The sequence below is a fragment of the Neofelis nebulosa genome, chromosome 18 (genome assembly GCF_028018385.1).
Source record: "Neofelis nebulosa isolate mNeoNeb1 chromosome 18, mNeoNeb1.pri, whole genome shotgun sequence".
Lineage (NCBI taxonomy): Eukaryota > Metazoa > Chordata > Mammalia > Carnivora > Felidae > Neofelis > Neofelis nebulosa.
In genome coordinates this window covers 27,480,770-27,504,245 of record NC_080799.1, presented here as the reverse complement: position 1 = coordinate 27,504,245, position 23,476 = coordinate 27,480,770, and the positions used below count along the sequence as shown (strand labels likewise).

The 23,476-nt window shown below is 44.9% G+C and overlaps 1 protein-coding gene across 4 annotated transcripts in view; it reads left to right on the top strand.

Annotated features, from left to right (window-relative positions):
• OTOA (otoancorin) overlaps positions 1 to 23,476 on the top strand; it is a 77,337-nt gene that overhangs the window by 51,376 nt on the left and 2,485 nt on the right. For all 4 annotated transcript variants that reach the window (XM_058710513.1, XM_058710512.1, XM_058710516.1 and 1 more), the window contains 8 exons: positions 785 to 878; positions 3,851 to 3,980; positions 7,390 to 7,577; positions 9,357 to 9,512; positions 16,605 to 16,747; positions 17,432 to 17,568; positions 18,094 to 18,191; positions 22,664 to 22,859. In XM_058710513.1, coding sequence (XP_058566496.1) covers positions 785 to 878; positions 3,851 to 3,980; positions 7,390 to 7,577; positions 9,357 to 9,512; positions 16,605 to 16,747; positions 17,432 to 17,568; positions 18,094 to 18,191; positions 22,664 to 22,859 — 1,142 coding nt within the window. The remainder of the gene's footprint in view (positions 1 to 784; positions 879 to 3,850; positions 3,981 to 7,389; positions 7,578 to 9,356; positions 9,513 to 16,604; positions 16,748 to 17,431; positions 17,569 to 18,093; positions 18,192 to 22,663; positions 22,860 to 23,476) is intronic.

Sequence of the window (23,476 nt, the reverse complement as noted above, 5' to 3'; positions counted from 1 at the left end):
CCACCCAGGCACCCCATGCACTTAAATTTCTACACCTGTAGGACGGGGACAGTAGTGGAAGAAGAAGGGGAGGAAGGAAAGGTTGTGATATAAATGACAGAAACTCAACAATTCAATTCAGGCTAACAAAAGGGAATTTACTGAGTTCAGAAATAGAATGTAACTAAAAACTGCAGGGGTATACTTCACACATGACTGGATCTAGAGGCTCAAGCGATGTTGTCGGGACTATGCTCCTCCCATTCCTCAGCTCTGTGTTCCTTGGTGTGGCCTTTATTTTCTGCACTTGGTAACAAGAACCGCTTCCAATGTCCTCTTTACTGCTGGGGATACCAGAAGAAAGAGAGTCTAGTTCCAACATAATCCCCAAGGGTGACTCGGTGTCCTACATGTGATATCCTGCATCACGTGCCTGTTTTCTTGGTCGGGGAAGTGGGACTTGTCCACATATGAAATCTGTTCCTGCAAGAAAAGATTGCTGGGAGGGGCACCTGGGTGCCTCAGTTGGTTGAGCGTCTGACTTCAGCTCAGGTTATGATCTCACAGGTTGTGGGTTTGAGCCCCACGTCAGGCTCTGTGCTGACAGCTCAGAGCCTGGAGCCTGCTTCAGAGTCTGTGTCTCCCTCTGTCTCTGCCCCTCCCCCACTCGCGCTCTGTGTCTCTGTCTCAAAAATAATAGACATTAAAACACGTTTTTTAAAAATTAAAAAAAAAAAGAAAAGGATGCTGCGAGCCAGGGACAACAGCATGGCTTTTCAGTTCACTGCTTATCATCTCTTCGTAGACTCCCCGGGAACTGGACAGCTGAGACTACGAAGGACTTGGGACCCTTTCTAGTACTTTTCTCAGGAGATGAATTAAGCTCTATTGCCACAAAGGTACTTCTGTGGGGTTTACTGCCCCTTTGCTTTCTGGAACCTATCCTCCCTGCTTCACAGGGCTCAGATGTTTCCAGCTCCACTCCAGGATGTCTGAGGTTTGGGGAAAGGGAGTGAGGCAACAGCGAATCCAACTCTGGGCTTTTCACACGGCCCTTCAGACAGATGTGCATAGACGGGAGCTGTTAGCTACCACTCTGCTATCCATGAGCTTCCCACATGCATGCCTGTTCAAGGGCTTACACCTTCCAGTGCCATAGGCACATGCACACTTCTGTCCAGTGTGTATAATCACGTGCACAAACACATTTAATCCAGAACCAGAACCTCATGGGGCATTGCCTTTGGGCACACGCTTTGCTTGGAGCAACTCTCCAAAATTAGACGGTCTAGACTAAGAGTCATGCCAGATAAGCATAAATGCCTCATCTTTTGCTACATAATGAAGCCATACAATCTCACTGGCATACAGCAATAAGCATTAATTTCTTGCTGACTGGTCTGTGGGTCACCAGGACAATTCTGCTTCTGGGGCCCAGGCTCCCTGGGGCTCGTTCTTCTCACCATGAAGGTCTGAAACTCCAGAAAAGGGAGCACCAAAGTGCAGTTTTTCAAAAGCCTACACGGGGAAATGGCACACTGTCACTTTCCATTGGTCAAAGCAAGTCACATGACTGAGCCCAACCTCAAGGCGGGGATAGGAAGTAGTCTCCTTCATGCACAAGTGGAGGGTGGGGAGGGAGTGAATGTTTCCTGGACAAGACTCAGATGGACTGCAAGGCACGTCCATGTGCTCTCATCCCTGTACATGCACCTGCAAGATGTACATTGTCACCTGTGCTCAGAAGGACCTGAACGTGGCATATCACCCAGGTTCACACATATGCACAGCACACATTCCAGTGTCCATGCATGGTAAAATCATCTTTGGTGTGTCCAGACATATAGTCATAAGCAGCAGATATATACATACATACATATATTATACATATATATATGTATATATATATATATATACACACACACACACACACAGAGACATATACATATATATATGATATATGTGATATACTTACATATTATATACTTATTTTCTAAAGATCAACTTTTGAAATGGAAAAAGTTTTGTCTCCAGATGGTTACATCTCAAAAACACAGTGTAAGGTAGGGTGAAAAAAAGGCTAGTTGCAAAAGAATATGTATAGTAGGATACTAAGTAAATTAGCAGATACTAGTTAAATTTTGTTTTCACTGTGAAAATGCTTTAATGGTGGGTTTTTTCCCACTGTGGAAATAGTTACATTAATTTTAAGTACATGCAAAACAGTTCTACATGTAAGACAAGTTTAGGAGTGCATGAGAATGGTTAGTGCTCAATTCGGGGTGATGGTTCGTTCCTTCTCTGGAAGGAAGGAGACCAAAGAGTGAGGCAAGGACTCATCAATTATATTTGTGATGTTTAATTTTTAAGCTAGGTTGTGGGTACATGGGTGTTGTGTTGTATTATTCTCTCTACTTTTTTTTTAATGACTGAAATGTTTAATAAAACAAGTAGTACATGCTCCTGGTTAAGAAATTTCAACTGTACCAGAAGCTACAAGATGACAGGACGTCTCCCTCCCACTCCCCAGCCTGCCTCCCCAAAGACAATTGCTTTTCCTAGATTCTTCTGCATCCTTCCAGAAAAACCCTCCTCCTGCTTATATGTGTTCTTCCTTTAAAAAACGCAAAATGGGGGCGCCTGGGTGGCGCAGTCGGTTGAGCGTCCGACTTCAGCCAGGTCACGATCTTGCGGTCCGTGAATTCGAGCCCCGCGTCGGGCTCTGGGCCGATGGCTCAGAGCCTGGAGCCTGTTTCCGATTCTGTGTCTCCCTCTCTCTCTGCCCCTCCCCCGTTCATGCTCTGTCTCTCTCTGTCCCAAAAATAAATAAAAAACGTTGAAAAAAATAAAAAATAAAAAAAAAAATAAAAAACGCAAAATGGAAAATACCATTCACTCTACTGTGCATTTTGCTTTTTAACAGTTAACCATGTCTCTTGTGAGTTGCATGTGACCTTAGCTGCCCATGAGAATCACTGGAGAGATTCTAAAAGGACACATACATGGCCTCCACCCCAGGCCAACTGTCTTAGAATCCCTGGAGTGGGGCCTGAGTATATGTAGATTTCCCAGGTGATTGTCACCTACAGCCAAGATGGAACTACTGGCTTAGAATGTGACTCAAATTCTGAAGGTTAGAACAGAAAGAGGAACTCTCGAAACCTGAGGTGCATTCTCTTTGGACCGAGTGGGACACAGTGATGCACAGCTGTGTGAGCGAGTTTGACGAATGCTCTGGGCTCATGAACATGTCTACCAATGAGATCCTGAGTCTTGACAAATTGCATTGGTTCTAGATTAGAAATGGCACCTTCTCCAGGGTACCTCTGGAAGCCGCTTCATTGCTGGTTTCCACCCAGAATCAGACATAACCCTCTTTTCCTCTTTTTTGATGATAAATAGAAAGTTTAGTAAAAATTTAAAAACAGTACCAGATCAAAATGGGGTAGGCTCACCTACATTTTTAACAGAAATTATCAGGTTGCTCCAGTAATGATGCACCATTTAACAGTCCCATAGAAAAATAAATGTGTGTATTTACTGCATTTGTTCAGCATTAAGTAATAGCACTTTACCTTTTTTTTTTTTTTAGGTAATATCACTTTATTTTATTTTTGGCAGTCTGATAGGTAAAAAACAATATATACTCGTGTTATTGAACATTTATTGGATGCTACTGAGGTTAAGTATTATTTTATATGATTCTTCGTAGAGAACAGATTAGTTGAGCTAGGAGATAAATTTATATAAGAAGCTGCTATAAAAGAAAAACAACCCCTGAGGGAGTAAGTAGTATCACAGTTTAAGTCTGTGTTTAATGTGCTTTAATTATTATTCATTCCTCCTCCTTCCTCTTCTTCCCCCCACACAGTTTCCTGATATCCTTCAACAAACAGCTTCCAAGATGGCCGGGACTCTGCTCCCCAAAGAATTCCTCTGGGCTGTCTTTGAATCTGTCCGGAACAGCAGTGAGAAGAGCCTCAGCTCTGACCCCAGCCCTGGTGAGTGTTTCCGGGGTGTCTGAGCTGGAGCTATGGCAGCGATGTTTGGGCTGAGTCCCTGGCATGAAGAGGCCTCCTCGTCCAGGGGGCTGGTTGAAACGTTTGCAAGGCAGTGGCATGACAAAAAGCCATAGACCAAAGAACTACACCTTTGGAAAAGTGATTTGGAATCACATCTTCCACTCCTTCCCCAGGCCAGTGGATTAAATGGTGAACGCATGCAACACCCATTTCAAAAAGATTGACTTAAAGGGTCTAAATGGCTGAGTGACTGGGCATTGCAGTGCTGGGGCCAGGCTGGCCGGTGTGAACCTTGGATCTGCTGCTTACTGGCTGTGTGCCTTTGGGTAAGCCCTTTAACCTCTCTGTGCCTCAGTGTTCATCGTCTGTAAGATGGGGACAATGAAGGTCTCTACCTCATTAGGTTATTATGAGAGGTAATGGATTTGAACCTGTAAACGTGTTCACAACATTGCCTGGCATGTAGGAAGTGCTCAGTAAGTGTGAGATACTTTTATGACTTTTGTGCACCCACGAAGCACAGACTTGTGCCAGGCAGGAGGAGGCAAGGTTAATCGGACCCAATCATAATTGTAATAATAATCATTGGCAGCCAGTGCTCGCTTGCTTTCCTGCAACAAATAATTACTGAGCGCCGGCTCTGTGAACACAACAGACAAAAATCCCTGTCCTGGCAGAGCTTACTTTCAAGGGACCTGGGGGGGAGGGCAGGTGCCAGACAGTATAAATCACACACACAGTAAGTAAAAGATGTAGTAGATGGTGTGATGATGACTGCCAAGAAGGAAGATAAAGCAAGGGAAGGAAGGGCGTCGGGGGGTGTGGGGTGGGGGATTATAATTTGAACAAAGATTTCACATTCTGTGTCTCCCTCTCTCTCTGCCCCTCCCCTGTTCATGCTCTGTCTCTCTCTGTCTCAAAAATAAATAAACGTTAAAAAAAATTAAAAAAAAAAAAAATTTGAAAAAAGAACGGTGGATGCGGGTTTCACCGAGAAGGTGACATTTCAGTAGACTCAGGGAGTGTGGGCGTGGACCGTGTGGACATGTAGTGTTGGACTCCTACGGGCAAATAGAAGTGTGACAGGAACGAGAAGGGATGGAAAATGAGAGGCCAGTGTGGCTGGAGCACACGAGAGGCAAGGCCACGTAGGGCCGTATAAAGAAAGTCCTAAGGACTTTGTCTTTGTCCTTGGGTTGGGGTGTCATGGGGGAATCGAGCAAAGAAGTGTCACAATCTGACGTAGGTTTACCTCGGGTGGTCCTCTCTCCGTGCCCTGTCTCACCTCACCTCTGTACTATGATGTGGGTGCTGTGCTTGCTCCCATTTTCTTGACATGGGAAACTGAGGTTTAGAGGGGATTAAGAGACTTGGCCAAAGTCACTGAGTGAGTAATGGCAGCTCTTGGGTTCGTACCCAGTGCCGGTGGTGAGCTCCATTAGCTCCTCCTGCCCTCACGACCTAGCAGTGCCCTTGTCAGATGGCAATGCTCCTACTCTGTGCATGTGGGTGTGCGAAGGTAAGACATGTCACATGCTGGGGAGGAGCCTCTGTTACCAGCACACCATTGGGATTTTCTTTAGTGGTTCTGGGTATTAATTACTGCCTTGCTTATAGTAATTAATGGATTAGCAAACTTACAACTTGGTTTCATTTTAGTTAATTTATATGTATGTGTTGATTCATTCAACAAATATTTGCCAAACACCTACTATGTGCCGGGCCTGGAATACAGCAGTGATAATACCAAGTTCCTGCTGCACTATTTAACCATTCTGTTCCTCTCTAATTCTGTATCACTGGATCCTGTTTTCCTGGGAGTGTGGGGTGGAGTGGGGGAGTCTAGGAAGGAGGTGTCTTTGGTGATAAAGATGCTTGAGGACCACACGTGGTGCCCTTGATCTGGTCTGATTTCCCCTCCTGACCAGAGTCCAGTGAGTTGCCATTGGTAAGGGAATGGCCACAGAGCTTGGGAATGCCCTGGCCCAGGTGGTGCTGGTGAGTCTGCGAGCCTCAGGGATAGACAGCTGCTAAGACAGGGAAGCCAGGATTGCTCTCAAGATAAGGAGCCCTGGGGCACCTGGGTGGCGCAGTCGGTTAAGCGTCCGACTTCAGCCAGGTCACGATCTCGCGGTCCGCGAGTTCGAGCCCCGCGTCGGGCTCTGGGCTGATGGCTCGGAGCCTGGAGCCTGTTTCCGATTCTGTGTCTCCCTCTCTCTCTGCCCCTCCCCCATTCATGCTCTGCCTCTCTCTGTACCAAAAAGTAAAAAAAAAAAAAAAAAAAAAAAATTAAAAAAAAAAAGATAAGGAGCCCTGGTGGCTCTGGGTGGCTCAGTCGGTTGGGTGTCCCACTCTGGATTTCAGCTCGGGTCACGGTCTCACAGTTCATGGCTTTGAGCCCCTCATTGGACTTGCTGCTGGTAGTGTGGAGCCTGCTTCAGATTCTCTCTCTCTTGCTCCGTCCCTCTCCACCTCACTGTGTTTCTCAAAGTAAATGAATAAACTTAAAAAAAAAAGAGAGAGAGAGAGAGAGATGGTATCCTTAAAAAAAAAAAAAAAAAAAAAGACAAGGAGCGTTCGGTGTTCTCCCAGGTTGGGCATATCTGGGAGAAACATTTCGTCTGTGTGTTGATGATGTGAGCTCGTTTGACCAGGTGAGGTTCAACTTATTCCGAGACTGAAATGGACGGGTTTCTCCTGTTGTGAAGAAAACACAAGAGGTCCATTTCTCCTCTCCCTGAGGCAGTGGGAAGGCCATAGCCTCCACGATGATTTTCATGGACGACACATCATCCATCCTCCCTTCCCACACCAAGAACTGAATGCTCCTTCCTCGTAATTCTGGGAGCTTTAACTCTGGGTTGCAAACTCAAATGTATGCAGGGGGGCTGCGGGTACAAAGCTAATAAAGATAGCTAACACGTATTGAGCACTTACTGTATACCTGGCATTGTTCTAAGTGCCTCAGATGTAATAATACATTTAACCTTCACAGAAGTTCCACGAGGTAATTTTATCCTTATTTTATTGACGAGGGAACTGAGGCAGACTGGGGTTATATAGTTTTGGATTTGAATCTGAAGCCAGAACTGTTCACCACCGGCTCCTACTGTCCTCCAGGCAATTTGGAGCCCCAATGAAACGTTGCAGAGCTCCTACGGTGTGCATGTGGTGTGCAAAAAGTTGGCATTTCCGCAATTTCATTACCAGGTAATTAGCAAGAAGTGCCAGAAGTGGGATTCAGGCTGCTCCATGCGTCCCTGCTCTCAACGTCGACGCTAAGCTGCCTCTCGTGCATAAATCCAACTGGAGAAGGTTACTCGTTTCAATAAAGAAACAGACTAACATGCCTGAAGCCCTCTTTCTTCTGTTCCTCCCCATTCTTCAGGTTGCCATGGAGTCGTGGCTCCTTCCTCCGGTGACATCTTCACGCTGGCTGAAGCCAATGCCTGCTGGGCCCCCGAGGACCTGCTCTGCATGGAGGAGCACACGTTCATCAGGAACGTGGAACTTCTGGGGGCTGTCAGGGGTTTCGACCAACCTCAGCTGATGACCCTGAAGGAGAAGGCAGTGCAGGTAAAGCCCACGTCAGGGTGGGAGCTTTCAACAGAGAGAAAACCCCAGAAGGACGGTCCCAGCATTTCTGTGGGCAGAGCCCACCCCAGGGGGTTTTCACTTGGTGTTACCGTGTTGCAGTTTCTCCGGATGAACCCAGTGCCGTAGGCGTGCTCTTCGCATCTGACAAATTTCTAGTTCCTCTCTCTTAGGGCTGTGGCAGAGAACAGACGTGTGTCTTGGCATCTAAGGGATGTTCAGTAAAAAGTTCTGTGGATGTTCTGGTGCCTCTGACTGAGACGGTTTCCAGGAACTGTGCCTTTTCTTTCTCCACATGGAGGACCTCAGTTGCTGCTTACAGCAGGTTTTCTCAGAGGCTGTTGCGATTTTGTCGGAAAACATAGCAGAAAAAAGTGAAAAGAAGACTAGAAGTCATTTTTCATCTTTATAAAAGGGTCCCTTTGAGTGGCTCATTTCAGCCATTAGGATAGTTGTGGAATAGCTAGTTACCCTTGTGGGGTTAAGGCATTAAATTTCTTAAAATTATATTTATAACTCTTTTTTATATAGATGACCCAAGTTTATTGTAGAAAGGTGGGAAAATAATAAAAAAGAAAATCGGTCATAATCTTCTACCTAGAGATAAGCACTGTTAACATTTTGGTATGTTCACCTGAAGCTCCCCAGACTTCTGTATATGTGTATAAAATATATTTCTATATTTCATGCGTGTATTTCATGTATACTTACACATATATGTTTCAAAAAATAGTATCATGCTCACCCACTATTCAATAACTTGCTGTCCACACCCAACAGTATAAACGCATATTTTTCTTTATCAGAAATATAAATTTATATCAGCATTTTAAATAGCTATATAATATTTCATTTTATGGCTGGTCCTTTTTTTTCCTGGTCCTTATTTATTTAGCAAATTGGTAGACTTTTAGGTTGCTTATATTTTTTTAATGCCTCAAAGTACGTATTTGTACGTATTTCTTTGGATACTTGTCTCATTATTTACTTAGGATAAATTCCTAAGGTGGAATTTTGGGGTCAAAGAGTGTAAATGTTTGAAAAGCTATTGATACATATGACCAAATTCCTCTCCAAAAAGTACGTACCAATTATATTCTCAACATCCACAAATGAGGGTATCCTTTATCCCATATCTCTTCAACACCATAAATGATCATTCTGTTTATTCCTTGTCAATATGATCAGCTAACGTGGTATTCTTTGATTGTTGTTAATGTACAATTTAAAAAGTTATGACTAAGACTGAACTTTTTTCCATGTTTCTTTTGTGAATTTCGTATTCGTGTCTTTTTTTTTTCGAAAATCAGTAAAACTTTGCTTCTGTTCTTTCACCATTAACAGAAAACTAGGGAAAGCAAAAATGTTTGTGTTTACAAGATAAATGGCCTCTTTACCCAGAAAACATCAAACCCTCAAATTACAACAGGGAAGATAAGAGCACCCTCCCCCACTTCCCCTGAGCTGTCTTTGTCATCTTAGACAAAGCCTTAGTCCACTGGCCAGGGACCCTAGATGTGGCCAATTCAAGACGAGGGCCAAGAAATCAGACCAGTCCATTCCTGTGATACAAAGTTGTTCTGTTCATGTCTTTTGCATATATATATTTAAGTAAAAACAAGTGTAGTCATACATTTCTTGTTGATTTTTAAGAGAATTTTATATATTAAAGAGATTTACCCTGTGTCTGTTTAAAATACTATTGGTAATGGTCAGTCTAATCTGGATTTTTTTTTTTTTTTTTTTTTTTTTGGCTTGAAGTTTTGGGACATGCCTTCTTACTGGAAAGAGTACCATATTGTCTCCCTGGGGCGCATTGCTCTGGCTCTTAATGAGAGTGAGCTGGAGCAGCTGGATCTCAGCTCCATTGACACTGTGGCTTCCCTCAGCCAGCAGACAGAATGGACCCCAGGACAGGTAGGTAGATATTGCTGGATCTTTTAAATATCCCATTTGGGTCTTAATTTTCTGTATATTTTCCTTTATATCTTGAACATACAGTATTTATAATAACTGTTTTAAAATCTTTGCTGCCGGGGTGCCTAGGTGGCTGGGTCAGTTAAGCGTCTGACTTCAGCTCAGGTATGATCTCACAGTTTATGGGTTTGAGCCCCATGTTGGGCTCTGTGCTGACAGCTCAGAGCCTAAAGCCTGCTTTGGATTCTGTGTCTCCCTCTTTCTCTGTGTCTCCCTTGTTCTCTCTCTCTCTCCCTCTCTCTGGAAAATAAATAAACATTAAAAAAAATTAGGGGCGCCAGTGTGGGTCAGTTAGTTGGGCATCTGACTTTGGCTCGGGTCATGATCTCATGGTCTGTGAGTTCGAGCCCCATGTTGGGCTCCGTGCTGACAGCTCAGAGACTGGAGCCTGCTTCGGATTCGGTGTCTCCCTCTCTCTCTGCCCCTCCCCTGCTCACACTCTGTCTCTGTCAAAAATAAATAAATGTTAAAAAAAAATTTTTTTTAAATAAAAAAATTTTTTAAATCTTTCCTGCTAAATTTCCATCATCAGTCATTTCTGAGTTTGTTTCTATGGGCTAATTTTTCTCCTAGTTATGGGTCATGTATGGGTCATGGCTAGTAATTTTGACTGACTGATGGGCATTGTGAATCTTATCTTTTTGAGTGCTTGATTTAGTTATACTCCTTTGAAGAGTATTTGGCTTTGTTCTGACATACATTTAAATTACTTTCAAATCAGTTTGGTCCTTCTGAGGCTTCTTTTTGAGTGTAATTAGGGTGAGTCCAGAGTGACCTTAATTCTATAGTTAATTTGTCCCCATTACTCAGACATGATTCTTCTGGGGACTCTGTCTAATGCTGTATGTATTTCAAGACCTTTCTGCTCTGGCTGGTGGGAATGTGTGTTCTCTTTCTAACTCCATACAAGCTCTGAGAATTGTTCAGCCTGCTGCTTTCTGATGCCTCTTCCTGGTATTTATGTGGATTTCACTTCTGGCCTGTGTAGATAGGTCAGTACTGAGCCAGACCGGAGAAGACCTCTCTCTCTTCTGTGAAGTTTCTCTTCTGGTATTCTGTCGCTCTCTCTGAACTTTCTTATTTTCCAGTACTTTCCCCCACAAATTACTGGTGCCCTGGCCTCCCTGACCTTGGATCTCTGTATTTCCAACTCAGATGGACCACTGGGGTTTTGGGGTCCCTTCCCTGCTCCCTGGACTGCAAGCTGCTTCTGGGCCATAAGCAAGGGTGATTTTCAGACTCTTCTTATTTATTTTCCCTCTTTCAGGATTATAGTCCTATGTTCTCCATTGTTGAGTGTCTGATACAATTGTTTCTGTATTTTGTTCAGTGTTCTCATTGTTTACGGTGGGAGGGTGATTCCTGTGTCACTTAATCCTTCATGGTTTAAAGAAGAACTCCCCAGAATTTAATTACTTCAACTGGGAGGGAAGTTAACCCACTGGATTGCTAGAAAGGGGAGTCTTAGCTGCTTCGTGGTATCTTCATTCTCAGGCAGGCCTCCCTCAGTGGTCATTTTCTTTTTTTTTTATTTATTTTATTTTTTTATTTTTATTTTTTATTAAAATTTTTTTTTCAACATTTTTAATTTATTTTTGGGACAGAGAGAGACAGAGCATGAACGGGGGAGGGGCAGAGAGAGAGGGAGACACAGAATCGGAAACAGGCTCCAGGCTCCGAGCCATCAGCCCAGAGCCTGACGCGGGGCTCGAACTCACGGACCGCGAGATCGTGACCTGGCTGAAGTCGGACGCTTAACCGACTGCGCCACCCAGGCGCCCCTCAGTGGTCATTTTCAACACCAGGTTTATATATTATCTACTTAGTAACCCCATAAAAAGAGTGCCTCTTTTGCATTAATTTTTTTTTTTACATTTTTTCAATGTTTATTTTTGAGAGAGAGAGAGAGAGAGAGAGAGACAGAACACGAGTGGGGGAGGGGCAGAGAGAGAGGGAGACACAGAATCTGAAGCAGGTTCCAGCTCTGAGTTGTCAGCACAGAGCCCTACATGGGGCTCAAACCCATGGACTGAGACATCATGACCTGAGCCAAAGTTGGATACCTAACCGACTGAGCCACCCAGGCGCCCCTTTTCGCACTAATTTTTGAAAAAATTGCAGCATTGGCTGTGATTGCCTACTGCAAACCATCACTGTAGTCAGGAGTAGAGCAAGTTGGGTGGCCAGGCATGTGTCAGGGAGCAGAGTCCATCTCAACATGACCCTGTGAACTGACAGTGGGGAATGGGAATGTGGGGGCTGCCTAAAGGCCCCCAAAGACATCTATGCCCCAATCCCTGGAACCTTGGAAGATGTTCCCTTATATGGCAAAAGAGATTTTTCAGAGATGATTAATTTAAGGACTTTGAGGTGGGAAGTTTCTCCTGATGAGCCCGATGTAATCACAAGGGTCCTTATGAGAAGGAGGCAGGAGGCCACAGATACACAAGGACACAGAGAAAGATTCGAAGGCCCCAGGCTGCTGGTTCTGAAGAGGGAGGGTGCAGCTACAGGCACCCTGTGGAAGCTAGAAGAGGCAAGGAAATAACATTCTCTCGAGTTTCCAGGAGGAACACACGCTGCCGACCCATTTTAGGACTTAGGGCCTCCAGAAATGTAAGAGAATACATTTGTGTTGTGTGAAACCACTGACTCTGTGGCAGTTTGTTACAGCAGCAAGAGGAAACAAATACAGGGGGGTTCACCAAAGGAAAAGCATGGTGTTCTCAAACACGGGGTGGGGGGGGGGATGGGTGCTGGGCAGGCAAAACCACTGCATGTCCCCCAGTTGTGTGAGCTTTTTGGAATCAGGATTGCCACGTCCAATACTCTGAGTGGCACCATTCCAACAGAACCCAGCGTGAGTTGTATCACCCGCACTCCGGAGCTGGGCAGTGTGGAGGCCGTGGCTGGGAGGGTTACACCAGTCAATACATGGGAAACATTTTGAACAATGCCTGGCACATAGTGTTCAGTAAAAAGTACTTATGTATTTATTTTGAGAGAGAGTGAACGTGAACAAGGGAGGGGCAGAGAGACGGGGAGAGAGAGAATGCCAAGCAGGCTCTGCACGGTCATGAGGCTCGAACCCCGGAACTGTGAGATCATGACTTGAGCCAAAATCAAGAGTCGGACACTTAACTGACTAAGCCACCCAGGCGGCCCAGAAAGTAATTGTTTTCATTGTCATGGCCATCATCATCATCATCATCACCACACTTCCTCTCTCTGGAAGTTTAAAAGTTGCCTCAAAAAAAGAAAAGAAAAAAATAAGTTGCCTCATTTCCAAGATGGTCTAAACCAAGCAATTGGAGGTTCCTTCTATCCTGACATTCCATAATGACCGGTTTTGACTGGTTTGGGAAGTGCCACCTCAGCCTTCAGATATTAAAATCCTTCTATTTACAGTCCTGGAGAAAACAAATATATATCCAACTTAGAAACTAGAGTATCTCTTTCCCTTTGCACCAGTTTTAATTCCCATGGATGCCAGTGAGATTTATCAATATGTTTGAAGAGGATATGAAAACCTAACATTTGCATAGATCATTTGCAGTCAGTCCCTCAACTTTCGCTCCCAATCAAACCCTTAAATGCATGCTTCTAGATTAATAGACAGACCTGGCGGAACTACATTAACGGAGTTCAGTTTAAAAACCAATATAAGGGGGGGAGGAAACTATTAGAGAAGCCAGAGGGATGAACAGGGAGATTGAAATCTTAGAGCTATTCATTTTTCAGAGGGTTAATATTGCCTCAAAGTGTTAGTATTAATTGTCTGGGAATCATTACAGATACACTGGTCCAGTCATTCAAGTAAATATATTTTGGCTTATCACCTCGCAAGCTGAGCTTGCGTTTTCCGGGTTCCAGTGGTGAGGACAATTTAATACCGCGTCCTCAAAGTAATTTTATTTGAATTGTATTTTTGCGCTTTCATTTTAAAATGGGCACGCCTGATAGTTGAGGAGCACACATCGTTACGAGTCATCTAGTGAAACCTGATTTGGGAAGCCTTGATAGGAAACGTTCAAAAGCTACCTTGAATCTCTATGTTCTCATCATACCCAGACATCTTCACAGGCTACGAGTACAGGCTCTGGAGTCAGACTGTGAGCTTTGTAATCACTGAGGGAAGTTTCGTGGAGAACCTGATCAGTCTGATTTGCAGGAACATGGGAAATCTTCCTGAAGCCAGTCCGTGTGAAGGCAGCAATCCGATGCCATTTCTTTTGTGTTTTTTTGGACATTTTTAAATGCTTTTTTTTTTTTTTTATTTGTATTTGAGAGAGAGAGAGACAGAGTGCAAGCAGGGGAGGGGGCAGAGAGAGAAGGAGACACAGAATCCGAAGTCGGCTCCAGGCTCTGAGCTCTCAGCATAGAGCCCGGCGTGGGGCTCAAACTCACAGACCGTGAGATCATGACCAGAGCTGAAGTTGGACGCTTAACCGACTGAGCCACCAGGCGCCCCAATCCAATGCCATTTCAAAGGGGGTACCTATTGCCTACAACTTCTGTAGATCACTCACTCAGATATTCATTCATTCATTTAAAAAGTACTTACTGAACCAAACTGTGTGCCAGGCGTTGTACCAAGCAGTAGGGATTCAATAGCTAGCTGGATATTCTGTGCGTCTTGGGATTCTACGGTGGCACAGACAAAAAAGTGAGCCCAGTGACAAATGTTTTGAAATTGTGATAATTGATGGGGCACCTGGGTGGCTCAGTTAGTTAAGCGTCTGACTTTGGTCCTAATCTCCTGGTTCGTGGGTTTGAGCCCCATGTTGGGCTCAGCACTGATAGCTCAGAGCCTGGAGCCTGCTTCGGATTCTGTGTCTCCCTTTCTTTCTGCCCCTTCCCTGCTTGTGTTCTCTCTCTCTCTCAAAAATAAAATAAACATTAAAATAATAAAATGACGATAATTGATAACAGAAAATGGGCAAGGTGCTCGTAGAAATAGTCAAGGAAGGAGGCTATTTAAGATAGGTGAATCAGGGGAAGAGGTAGCATGTAAGCAGACCTGAGTAGGGGTGCCTGGGTGGCTCAATGGGTTAAGCGTCCAACTCTTGATTTCAGCTCACGTCATGATCTTGGGGTTTGTGGGTTTCAGCCCTGTGCTGAACACAGAGCCTGCTTGGGATTCTCTCTCTCCCTCTCTCTCTGCCCCTTCTCAGCTCACGTTTTCTCTGTCTCTCTCAGAATAAATAAAGTAAATAAACAGACCTGAGGAATGGGGAGGCAGCAGACATGAAAAGTAGAAACCCAGTGCAACATTTCAGTCTTTGTCAACACTTTCTCTTAACACTGTAATGATTCTTACTGTGTGATAAGGATGAACTAACTATTCTTATTGTGTGATAGGGATGAATTAAAAAGGGATGGCGGGGGTGTCTGGATAGCTCAGTTGGTTAAGTGTCCAACTCATGATCTCAGCTCAGGTCTTGATCTCAGGGTCGTGAGTTCAAGCTCTACATTGGGCTCCAGGCTGGGTGTGAAGTCTACTTTAAAAAGAAGTAAAAGTAAAGGAGATGGGAAGACTCACTATATCCTCACTATATCCTGTGACCCTCACTCCCATTCAGATGTTTGTCCTTGGATGTCTCCTCCCTTTCTTTGCCTTGTGAGCTCTTGTCCTCTTGTAATCTTTTGCACCTGCCTGTATAAGCACTGAGGGATCCAGACTTTATTATACAGAGAATCTCCAAAGGCTTGACTTGAATCCTTCCTCAGGTCTGACATAAGTAGATCAAATGAATCAGGGTTCATTTAGTTCCAAGTGGCAGAAAAAACCACCCAAAGTGGCTTGACCAAGCAAAGGAATTTATTGGCTCCCTTAACTGAAAAGTTCAAGTAAAGAGTTCAGTTTTGGCTGGATTCTGAGTCTTCAACACTATTGTAAAGAATCTGTCTCTCACCATCTTTTGACCCTACTTTCCTTTGCGTTGGCTTCAGTCAGAGGCAGGTTCTTTCCATGCAGTGAATTCTAGCAGGTTCAGGTGTTTATCCTTCCAAGGTCAGTCCAGAGAAAGACTGTCTTATTCCTCTATTTCAATTAGGACATCCCTAATTATTCCAGCTAACGTCCTGGTTGGTTTTGACTGGATCACATGCCCAGTCTAGAACAAATCATGGCAGCCAAGCTGAGGGAAAACTTGACTAGTCGGGACTGGGCCATAGCATCACTTCTGGAACTCAGCAGGCAGTTACTCCAGCTGAACCACATGAAGTAAGAGTGTGGGAGGGGTGGCTCTCCAGGGAAAGTCGTGCACAATGAATGGCTACTGTGGAAGAATTTCAGGGAACCCTACACATCCACACCAACCCCCTTGAATCAAATCTCACTGAAGAGATTCCTCTGTGATTTTCTACACCAAAGCATTTGATATACTACTCTCTGGAATTGAAGAGAGAAGGACAAACCTACTTCTGTAGGACTTTAGAGAAAGAAAAATTCACTGTGGCCAAGATAGTCAGGGAAGACTTCATGAAGAAAGTGACATTTGACTTGAACCACTGCCCCTCCGCCCCCCCACCGTCCCGCCCAAATAAAACGCTGGTTGGATTATAACAGTTGGGGATGCAGGAAGTACATTTCAGATGGAGGGAATGATTTGAGCAAAGGCAGAGGAGCAGAATATTACAAGGTTTGTGAGACAGTGCTGGAAACAGATGCTGGAAAAGTTTGGATTCTGACGCAGGAGAACTTATGTGAGCAAACTATCTGAAGGTCATGAGTGACTGAGGAAAATAAGCCAGCAGACACAGACACAGGCACAGGCCACAGTTCCTTTCATGTTGGTGAAGGATACAAGAGTTTCACTGCCAGAAGACACCTCCCTGGATCAGGGGACACACTCAATGGAAGCAGCACCTTAGGGACACGAACATGGAGGCGGTGGCTAGGATGCTTCGGAATGGGAGTGTGTCCAGAGGAGTACGGGTGGGGGATTGGTCCAGAGGCTACTGATCTAGTTCTGTTATTCCCTCCTAGTCTCTGGATGGTTCATCTTTATTCTTCCTTATTTTTTATAGGCTAAATCCATTCTGCAAGGATTCCTGGAGGATTCAGGCTATCGTATCCAGGATCTGAAGAGTTTCCACTTAGTAGGACTTGGTACAACCTTGTGTGCTATGAACATCACTGAAGTCTCACTTATAAAAATCTCAGAATTCAGGTAACCAAACCAGTTGTGTGCACAGTGGCAAATGATTGACCAGCTCATTCATCCAGCAACATGTTCTCTGCTTCCTGATGCTTTGCCACCTTTCTGGGCTAAGATAAGGAGTGGAGTCAGCTGGATCCTCTCTGGATGCTGAGCCTACCTACCTTCTTTTTTTTTTTTTTTTTTTTTTTAATGTTTGTTATTTATTTGAGAGAGAGCAAGCATGGGAAGGGCAGAGAGAGAGAGGGAGAGAGAATCCCAAGCAGGCCCCATGCTGTCAGCACAGAGCCTGACGCAGGGCTTGATCCCACGAACCATGAGATCATGACCTGAGCTGAAACCAAGAGTCAGATGCTTATTAACTGAGCTGCTCAGGGGGCGCCTGGGTGGCGCAGTTGGTTAAGCGTCTGACTTCAGCCAGGTCACGATCTCGAGGTCCGTGAGTTCGAGCCCCGCGTCAGGCTCTGGGCTGATGGCTCGGAGCCTGGAGCCTGTTTCCGATTCTGTGTCTCCCTCTCTCTCTGCCCCTCCCCCGTTCATGCTCTGTCTCTCTCTGTCCCAAAAATAAATAAAAAATGTTGAAAAAAAAAAAACAAAAAACTGAGCTGCTCAGGCCCCGAGCCTGCCTACTTTCTGCACACCAGTTGTGTCTGAAGAGTCTCCCAGGCTCACACTATATTCTTCCCTCTTAATTAGGGTGGTGGTGGCCAGAATCGGAACCCTGCTCTGCAGCACCCATGTCTTGGCCGAGTTTAAGAGGAAGGCAGAAGTTGTATTTGGGGATCCCGCCAAGTGGTCCGGCCCTGTCTTGCAGGAGGTCGGGACCATTGCAGGTAAGAGGCACCTTGAGCATGCCTTCTCTCCCTTTCCAACCTTTGTCCTGGGGACAAAAGCAAATAATAATAATAATAATAATAATAATAATAATAATAATAATAGAATCCTTGGCTGTGTGTAGTGAACATCTCTAAGGTTACAGTGGAACCTAGATTCATGACTTGAAGGTACAGAGGGTGGGGTCTACAAATCTCCCCTTGGTGATTCCTGTGCTCACTAAAGCGGTTTAGGATGTGATTTAATTGGCTCCTAACTAGTTTCATACACAATCTGCAATTGCGTAGAGTTCCTTCTGGGCATACATTTCCTTGTAGGAGACCAATCAGGGCTGCTATGACCCACTTTTTTTTTTTTTTGAGTTGATTAAGGAACTTGATTCTCCAGTGTGATTTTCAGGGCCTTTGGTAAGGAATGCGGCTTGCCTAGAACAGACAGATCTGTACATTAGGCAGCACCATTAATAAAACAAGTAGAGTTCTGATGGCTGGATCTAAACCCTCGTGATTCCTTTTCCTCCTCAGCTGGATTAACTAAGGAAGAGCTCCAAATGCTGGACAAGGATTTGATGCCGTATTTCCAGCCAACAGCAATCAAATGCCTTCCTGATGAGATATTCAAAGTAGGTACCCAGTTCTTCAAGGAGAATAGGAGCTTGACCCCATTTCAAATCACATAGGGGAACAGATGGCAGGCCTCGGATTCTAGAGGCTTGCAACCAGCCTTCTCGGAAAGGGCCAGGGGGGAGCTGTATGCCAACAATGAATGGGTCACATTCTGGGTTAAAAATTTTTTTTTCTTAAAACTTTAATTTATGTTTTAATTGTACTTATTTTTATGGTTGTCTTCCCTTCATAGCAGGTGGTATTGATTTTCTATTTATGATGGTAGGACAGGTTCATATTTCTTTATCCAGAACCCTTGGGGACAGATATATTTCAGAGTTCAGAATTTTCCAGATTATAAAAAGATCACTCTGTGAATCTACAGTATGTAACTTAACACCCCCAGCAGTGTCTGGGGAAGCACCTTATGCATTAATATTTCTGTGAAGTAATCAATGACGTCACATTAATTGGAATAAATAGAGACTCTAAATGACCTTCAGTCAATTCAGGTTTTGCAGGCAAAGAAGTTTGTCTTAAACTTTGGAAAACACTTTCAGCTTTGAGACGTTTCTGGATTTCAGAATTGCCAATGAGGGATTGTAGACCTATATAACATTTCCTAATTATTTTTATTTTTTAAATTATTTATTTATTTTTTTAAATGGTTATTTACTTATTTTTTAGAGAGAGAGAGGTCGCAAGCTGGGGAGGGGCAGAGAGAGAGGGAGACAGAGAATCCCAAGCAGGCTCTGCATTGTCAGCACAGAGCCCAATACGGGGCTTGAACTTACAAACTGTGAGATCATGACCTGAACCACAATCAAGAATCTGATGCTTAACCAGCTGAGTTCCCAAGGTGCCCCATAACATTTCCCTTTTTTTCTTTTTTTTTTAATTTTCTTTTTTCTTTTTTAAAATTTACCTCCAAATTAGTTAGCATAGAGTGCAACAATGATTTCAGGAGTAGATTCCTTAGTGCCTCTTACCCACTTAGCCCATCCCCCCTCCCACAACCCCTCCTGTAACCCTCAGTTTATTCTCCATATTTACGAGTCTCTTCTGTTTTGTCCCCCTCCCTGTTTTTATAGTATTTTTGTTTCCCTTCCCTTATATTCATCTGTTTTGTCTCTTAAAGTCCTCATATAAGTGAAGTCACAGGATTTTTGTCTTTCTCTGACTAATTTCACTTAGCATAATACCCTCCAGTTCCATCCACGTAGTTGCAAATGGCAAGATTTCATTCTTTTTGATTGCCGAGTAATACTCTGTTGTATATATATATACCACATCTTCTTTATCCATTCATCCATGGATGGACATTTGGGCTCTCTCCATACTTTGGCTATTGTTGATAGTGCTGCTATAAACATGGGGGTGCATGTGTCCCTTGGAAACAGCACACCTGTATCCCTTGGATAAATGCCTAGTAGTGCAATTGCTGGGTCATAGGGTAGTTCTATTTTTAGTTTTTTGTTTTTTTTTTTTAATTTTTTTTTCAACGTTTTTTATTTATTTTTGGGACAGAGAGAGACAGAGCATGAACGGGGGAGGGGCAGAGAGAGAGGGAGACACAGAATCGGAAACAGGCTCCAGGCTCCGAGCCATCAGCCCAGAGCCTGATGCGGGGCTCGAACTCACGGACTGCGAGATCGTGACCTGGCTGAAGTCGGACGCTTAACCGACTGCGCCACCCAGGCGCCCTATTTTTAGTTTTTTGAGGAAACTCCATACTGTTTTCCAGAGTGGCTGCACCACATAACATTTCCCTTTTAAATGAATTTAAGTAAAAATATTTTAGTTGGTTTAAGGAAGAGTGGTAAGAAAACATCAAAGGAGTATGTTAGCTAACGTGACAATAAATTATTAAGGGAAAAAAAAAGAAAACCTCAAAGGACAGGTGACGATGCAATGGAAAAAAATTGACAGGGTGGCATTGGGTCAACTGTAGTGGGGTAGTCAGTGAGGGGTCCTTGCTTCGTGTCCCCGTACAAGACTAGTGTTTGGTGGGGACGGTGTGCTCTGATGAGGAGTGGCCCTGGTACTCTTGCTTGCTGGGTAACTTGGAAATACATTCTGTCCACCACAACCGTGTAAGACACACAAACGAGGCCGGACAGACTCCCGCGACGCCACATCACTGGTTCATTTCAAGACAGACGGCAGACCTCGAATGACTTCAGAAGACAGGACAGATGCCAGCACAGATAGTGCCCCCAGCTGTTTCTGGGAGATAAATCGTAGTCCTTGAGGCTACAGAGCTTCCCCTCTGGGGGGCTCTGCATGGGATAGGCAGCTTGGTTCTGGATGGTGCACACTGCTGAGCACTTTCTCCTGGTCTTGTTTGGGATGCACTTTGTGGTTGCTTCCTTGTTTGGGTATTTATTTCAGAAATCCCTACTGACCACCCCCCTGTGGTGGGCACCGGGAGAGATGCCCCTGGGGTGTAACCCAGTGCATGCTGGGCCTCAGAAGGTAACATGAAAGAGTGCAGTGGCCTGGGTAGAGTCCCAGGTGAACTGTGTAAACTTAGCCCTCTCTAAAACGGGGAAGCTGCGTCTCGTCTCTGGCACCTCAATGCAGTGTGACAATCTGGGATCACTATTACTGGATCTCCCTTTTTTAAAATTTTATTTTACAGATTCCAGAAGTCTCCATTTTCATGTGAAACCTCCTGATAATTAAATGTTGGCAACCACTTTTAAATTTATTTTTTTTTTTTTAAACAGAGTCCAGTAGGCCTAGAGATTCAGCCTGGCCTCTGGGCTGCAAGCCAGCCCCATCGGAAAGATAGATAATTTTTATAGTACAGACTCCATTAATGGTAGATGTAAGGTGTAAGCCAGAAGAGTACCTGTGTTGGGTGTGTCTGTGTGTCTGAGGGAGGAGGTGATGCTGACCTTGTGCAGCAGGACAGCTAGGTCGGAGGGAGGAACGGTGTGGCACACGGAAGGGCAGGGCAAAGGTGCTGCCTCTCCTGAGGGCTACAAATACGGGCACTCATTCTCCTGCAGTGAAGAGTCCTGGGGGGAGGCAGCTTCGGAGGTGGGCTTGGCCCAGAGTGTGAAGTCCCCATTGCCCCATTCAGGAGCCGGAACTGTGTCCTGAAAGTGGGTGGCAGGGAAGGGTTCCAAGCAGGGGAACAACGCGATTCCAGGGAAGCATCTCCTTAGGGAATAAGAAGAGGGTGAAGGAAAGAAGAGGGGCGGGTGAGGGGGCATAACCCCTTTCCCAGAATCTTTGGGGTCCTTAGAAAATAAGCAACATAACTTTAAAAGCCCCTCTACAAATTCAGAATCCTGCCATCCCATCTCATTCCAGACCCACTGAAACTAGCCACCAAGTCCTCTGAGCTAGAAGCGACTTCAGAAAACATCTTCGTCAGGGTCCTCAAAGACCCTAGTGTCCTTGGCAGAATTTCCCACTTCCAGTGCCCATGGCAGACGTCACTTTCCTCCACTGAGCCCTCACAGGACCCACCCACATGGTGTGCAGGCAGTCATCAGAATCCACACAGGAGATGAGTTCTCTGTGCCATTCCACATCTAGTCTAGAGCCCAGAGAGGGTGTGAAACTTGCCTAAGGTCACACAGCAAGCATATGGCAGACATAGATACTAGCCATATGATACTGGCTGGGACACAGATTCAGATCTTTAGCCTTTAGGCTTGTGTTTTCTTCTCTAAATCAGTGTTTGTCAGGTGGGAGACCTGGAGCCTGGAGAAGGAGGTACCTTGCGCTGAATTAAACAACATTAAGTCACACAGTGAGAAAATCATGACTCTCTTTTCAACTCTCTGTTAATGCTGATTACTTCAAGGAGGAAGTCTCAGTTTGGAGCTAAAACGTCTTTAACACCTCTATAACGCTTAAAGCCTCCTTTTTATTACATTTTAAGAGACCTTGGTTCAGAAATTGTTGGCCAACAACTCTAGCTAGAATTCAGGAAGGTTGTTTCATTTCTTTTGGCCTATTGTTAATGGTTACCAATGGCAAGTCACTCTGGTCTTCCATTTTTGGAAATTTCCACTTAAAATTTTCCATTTTATTTTATTATTTATTTTTAATTTTTTAAAAAATATTTATTTATTTTTGAGAGACAGAGTGAGACAAAGTGAGACTGGGGGAGGGGCAGAGAGAGAGGGAGACACAGGATTGGGAACAGGCTCCAGGCTCTGAGCTGTCAGGCTCTGCGGGGCTCGAACCCACAGACTGTGAGATCATGACCTGAGCCGAAGTCGGACGCTCAACCTACTGAGCCACCCAGGTGCCCCAAAATTTTCCATTTTAAAAATAAATTTATTCTAGCAGTGAAAGAGTGAGGAGATTTTAGGGAAAGATCCTCAAGAGGAGTAGAAAGGGTACACGGGTGTGGCAAAGTTGTGCGCGGCCCTGGGCGGGTGACCGAGGTTTGGGAAACCCGCGGAGGGGACCCACTGAGGGCGCTGTCCCTTCCCCCCCCACCCCCCCCACCCCCATTCCGCTGCAGGAGCTGTCCGCGGAGCAGATGGCCTCCTTGGGTCCCGAAAACGCAGCGGCGGTGACCCCAGCCCAGCGCAGGCAGCTCAGCGTGTTGCAGCTGCAGAGCCTCCAGCGGGCGCTAGATGGCGCCAAGACTCGCTCCTGGCTGGACACGCCCCCGAGCGCCAGCCCCACCCGGACCGTCTCCTCCGCTTCTACTCTAGGTGAGGGGGACACTCTCCCTGGTCCTCCTTAGCCTTGTTCCCTGTTCTTGGGCGGGGACTTCCTAAGATTAAAAGTGGGGTCTCTCATAGTCTTCCGAGACTCTGCATTCAGAGAAAAATCTAAAGTCCGTAGCAAGCGTCTGTAAATGACCCTCAACTCTGCCTGTACTTTGAAGTCACCTGGGGGAACTTAAAAAATTAAAAGAAAAAATTTTTAAGTTTATTTATTTAGAGAGAGAGGGAGAGAGAGAGAATGAGAATGAGAATCCCAGTCCCAAGCAGGCTCCACACTGCCAGCCCAGACCGGAGCTAAAAGCAGGAGTTGGACTCTTAACCTACTGAGCCACCCCAGGTGCCCTGGGGGAACTTTTAAAACAGCCAGTTTCTGGGACCCCATCCAGAACTCGTTGAATCAGAATCTCTCGAGTGTAAATGCATTTCGCCGGTTCCTTTGCATCCTACCTCCTTCTCACTGAGCACTATTAATTAATAAATTCAACCAGTATATATTGGGCACCTACTATGCATCAAGCCTGCAGCAGGGGCTGGGCATATGGGGGTGAGCAAGATAGGTGAGGCTGTCTTGTAAATGAACAAGATGATTTCACATCCAGGAA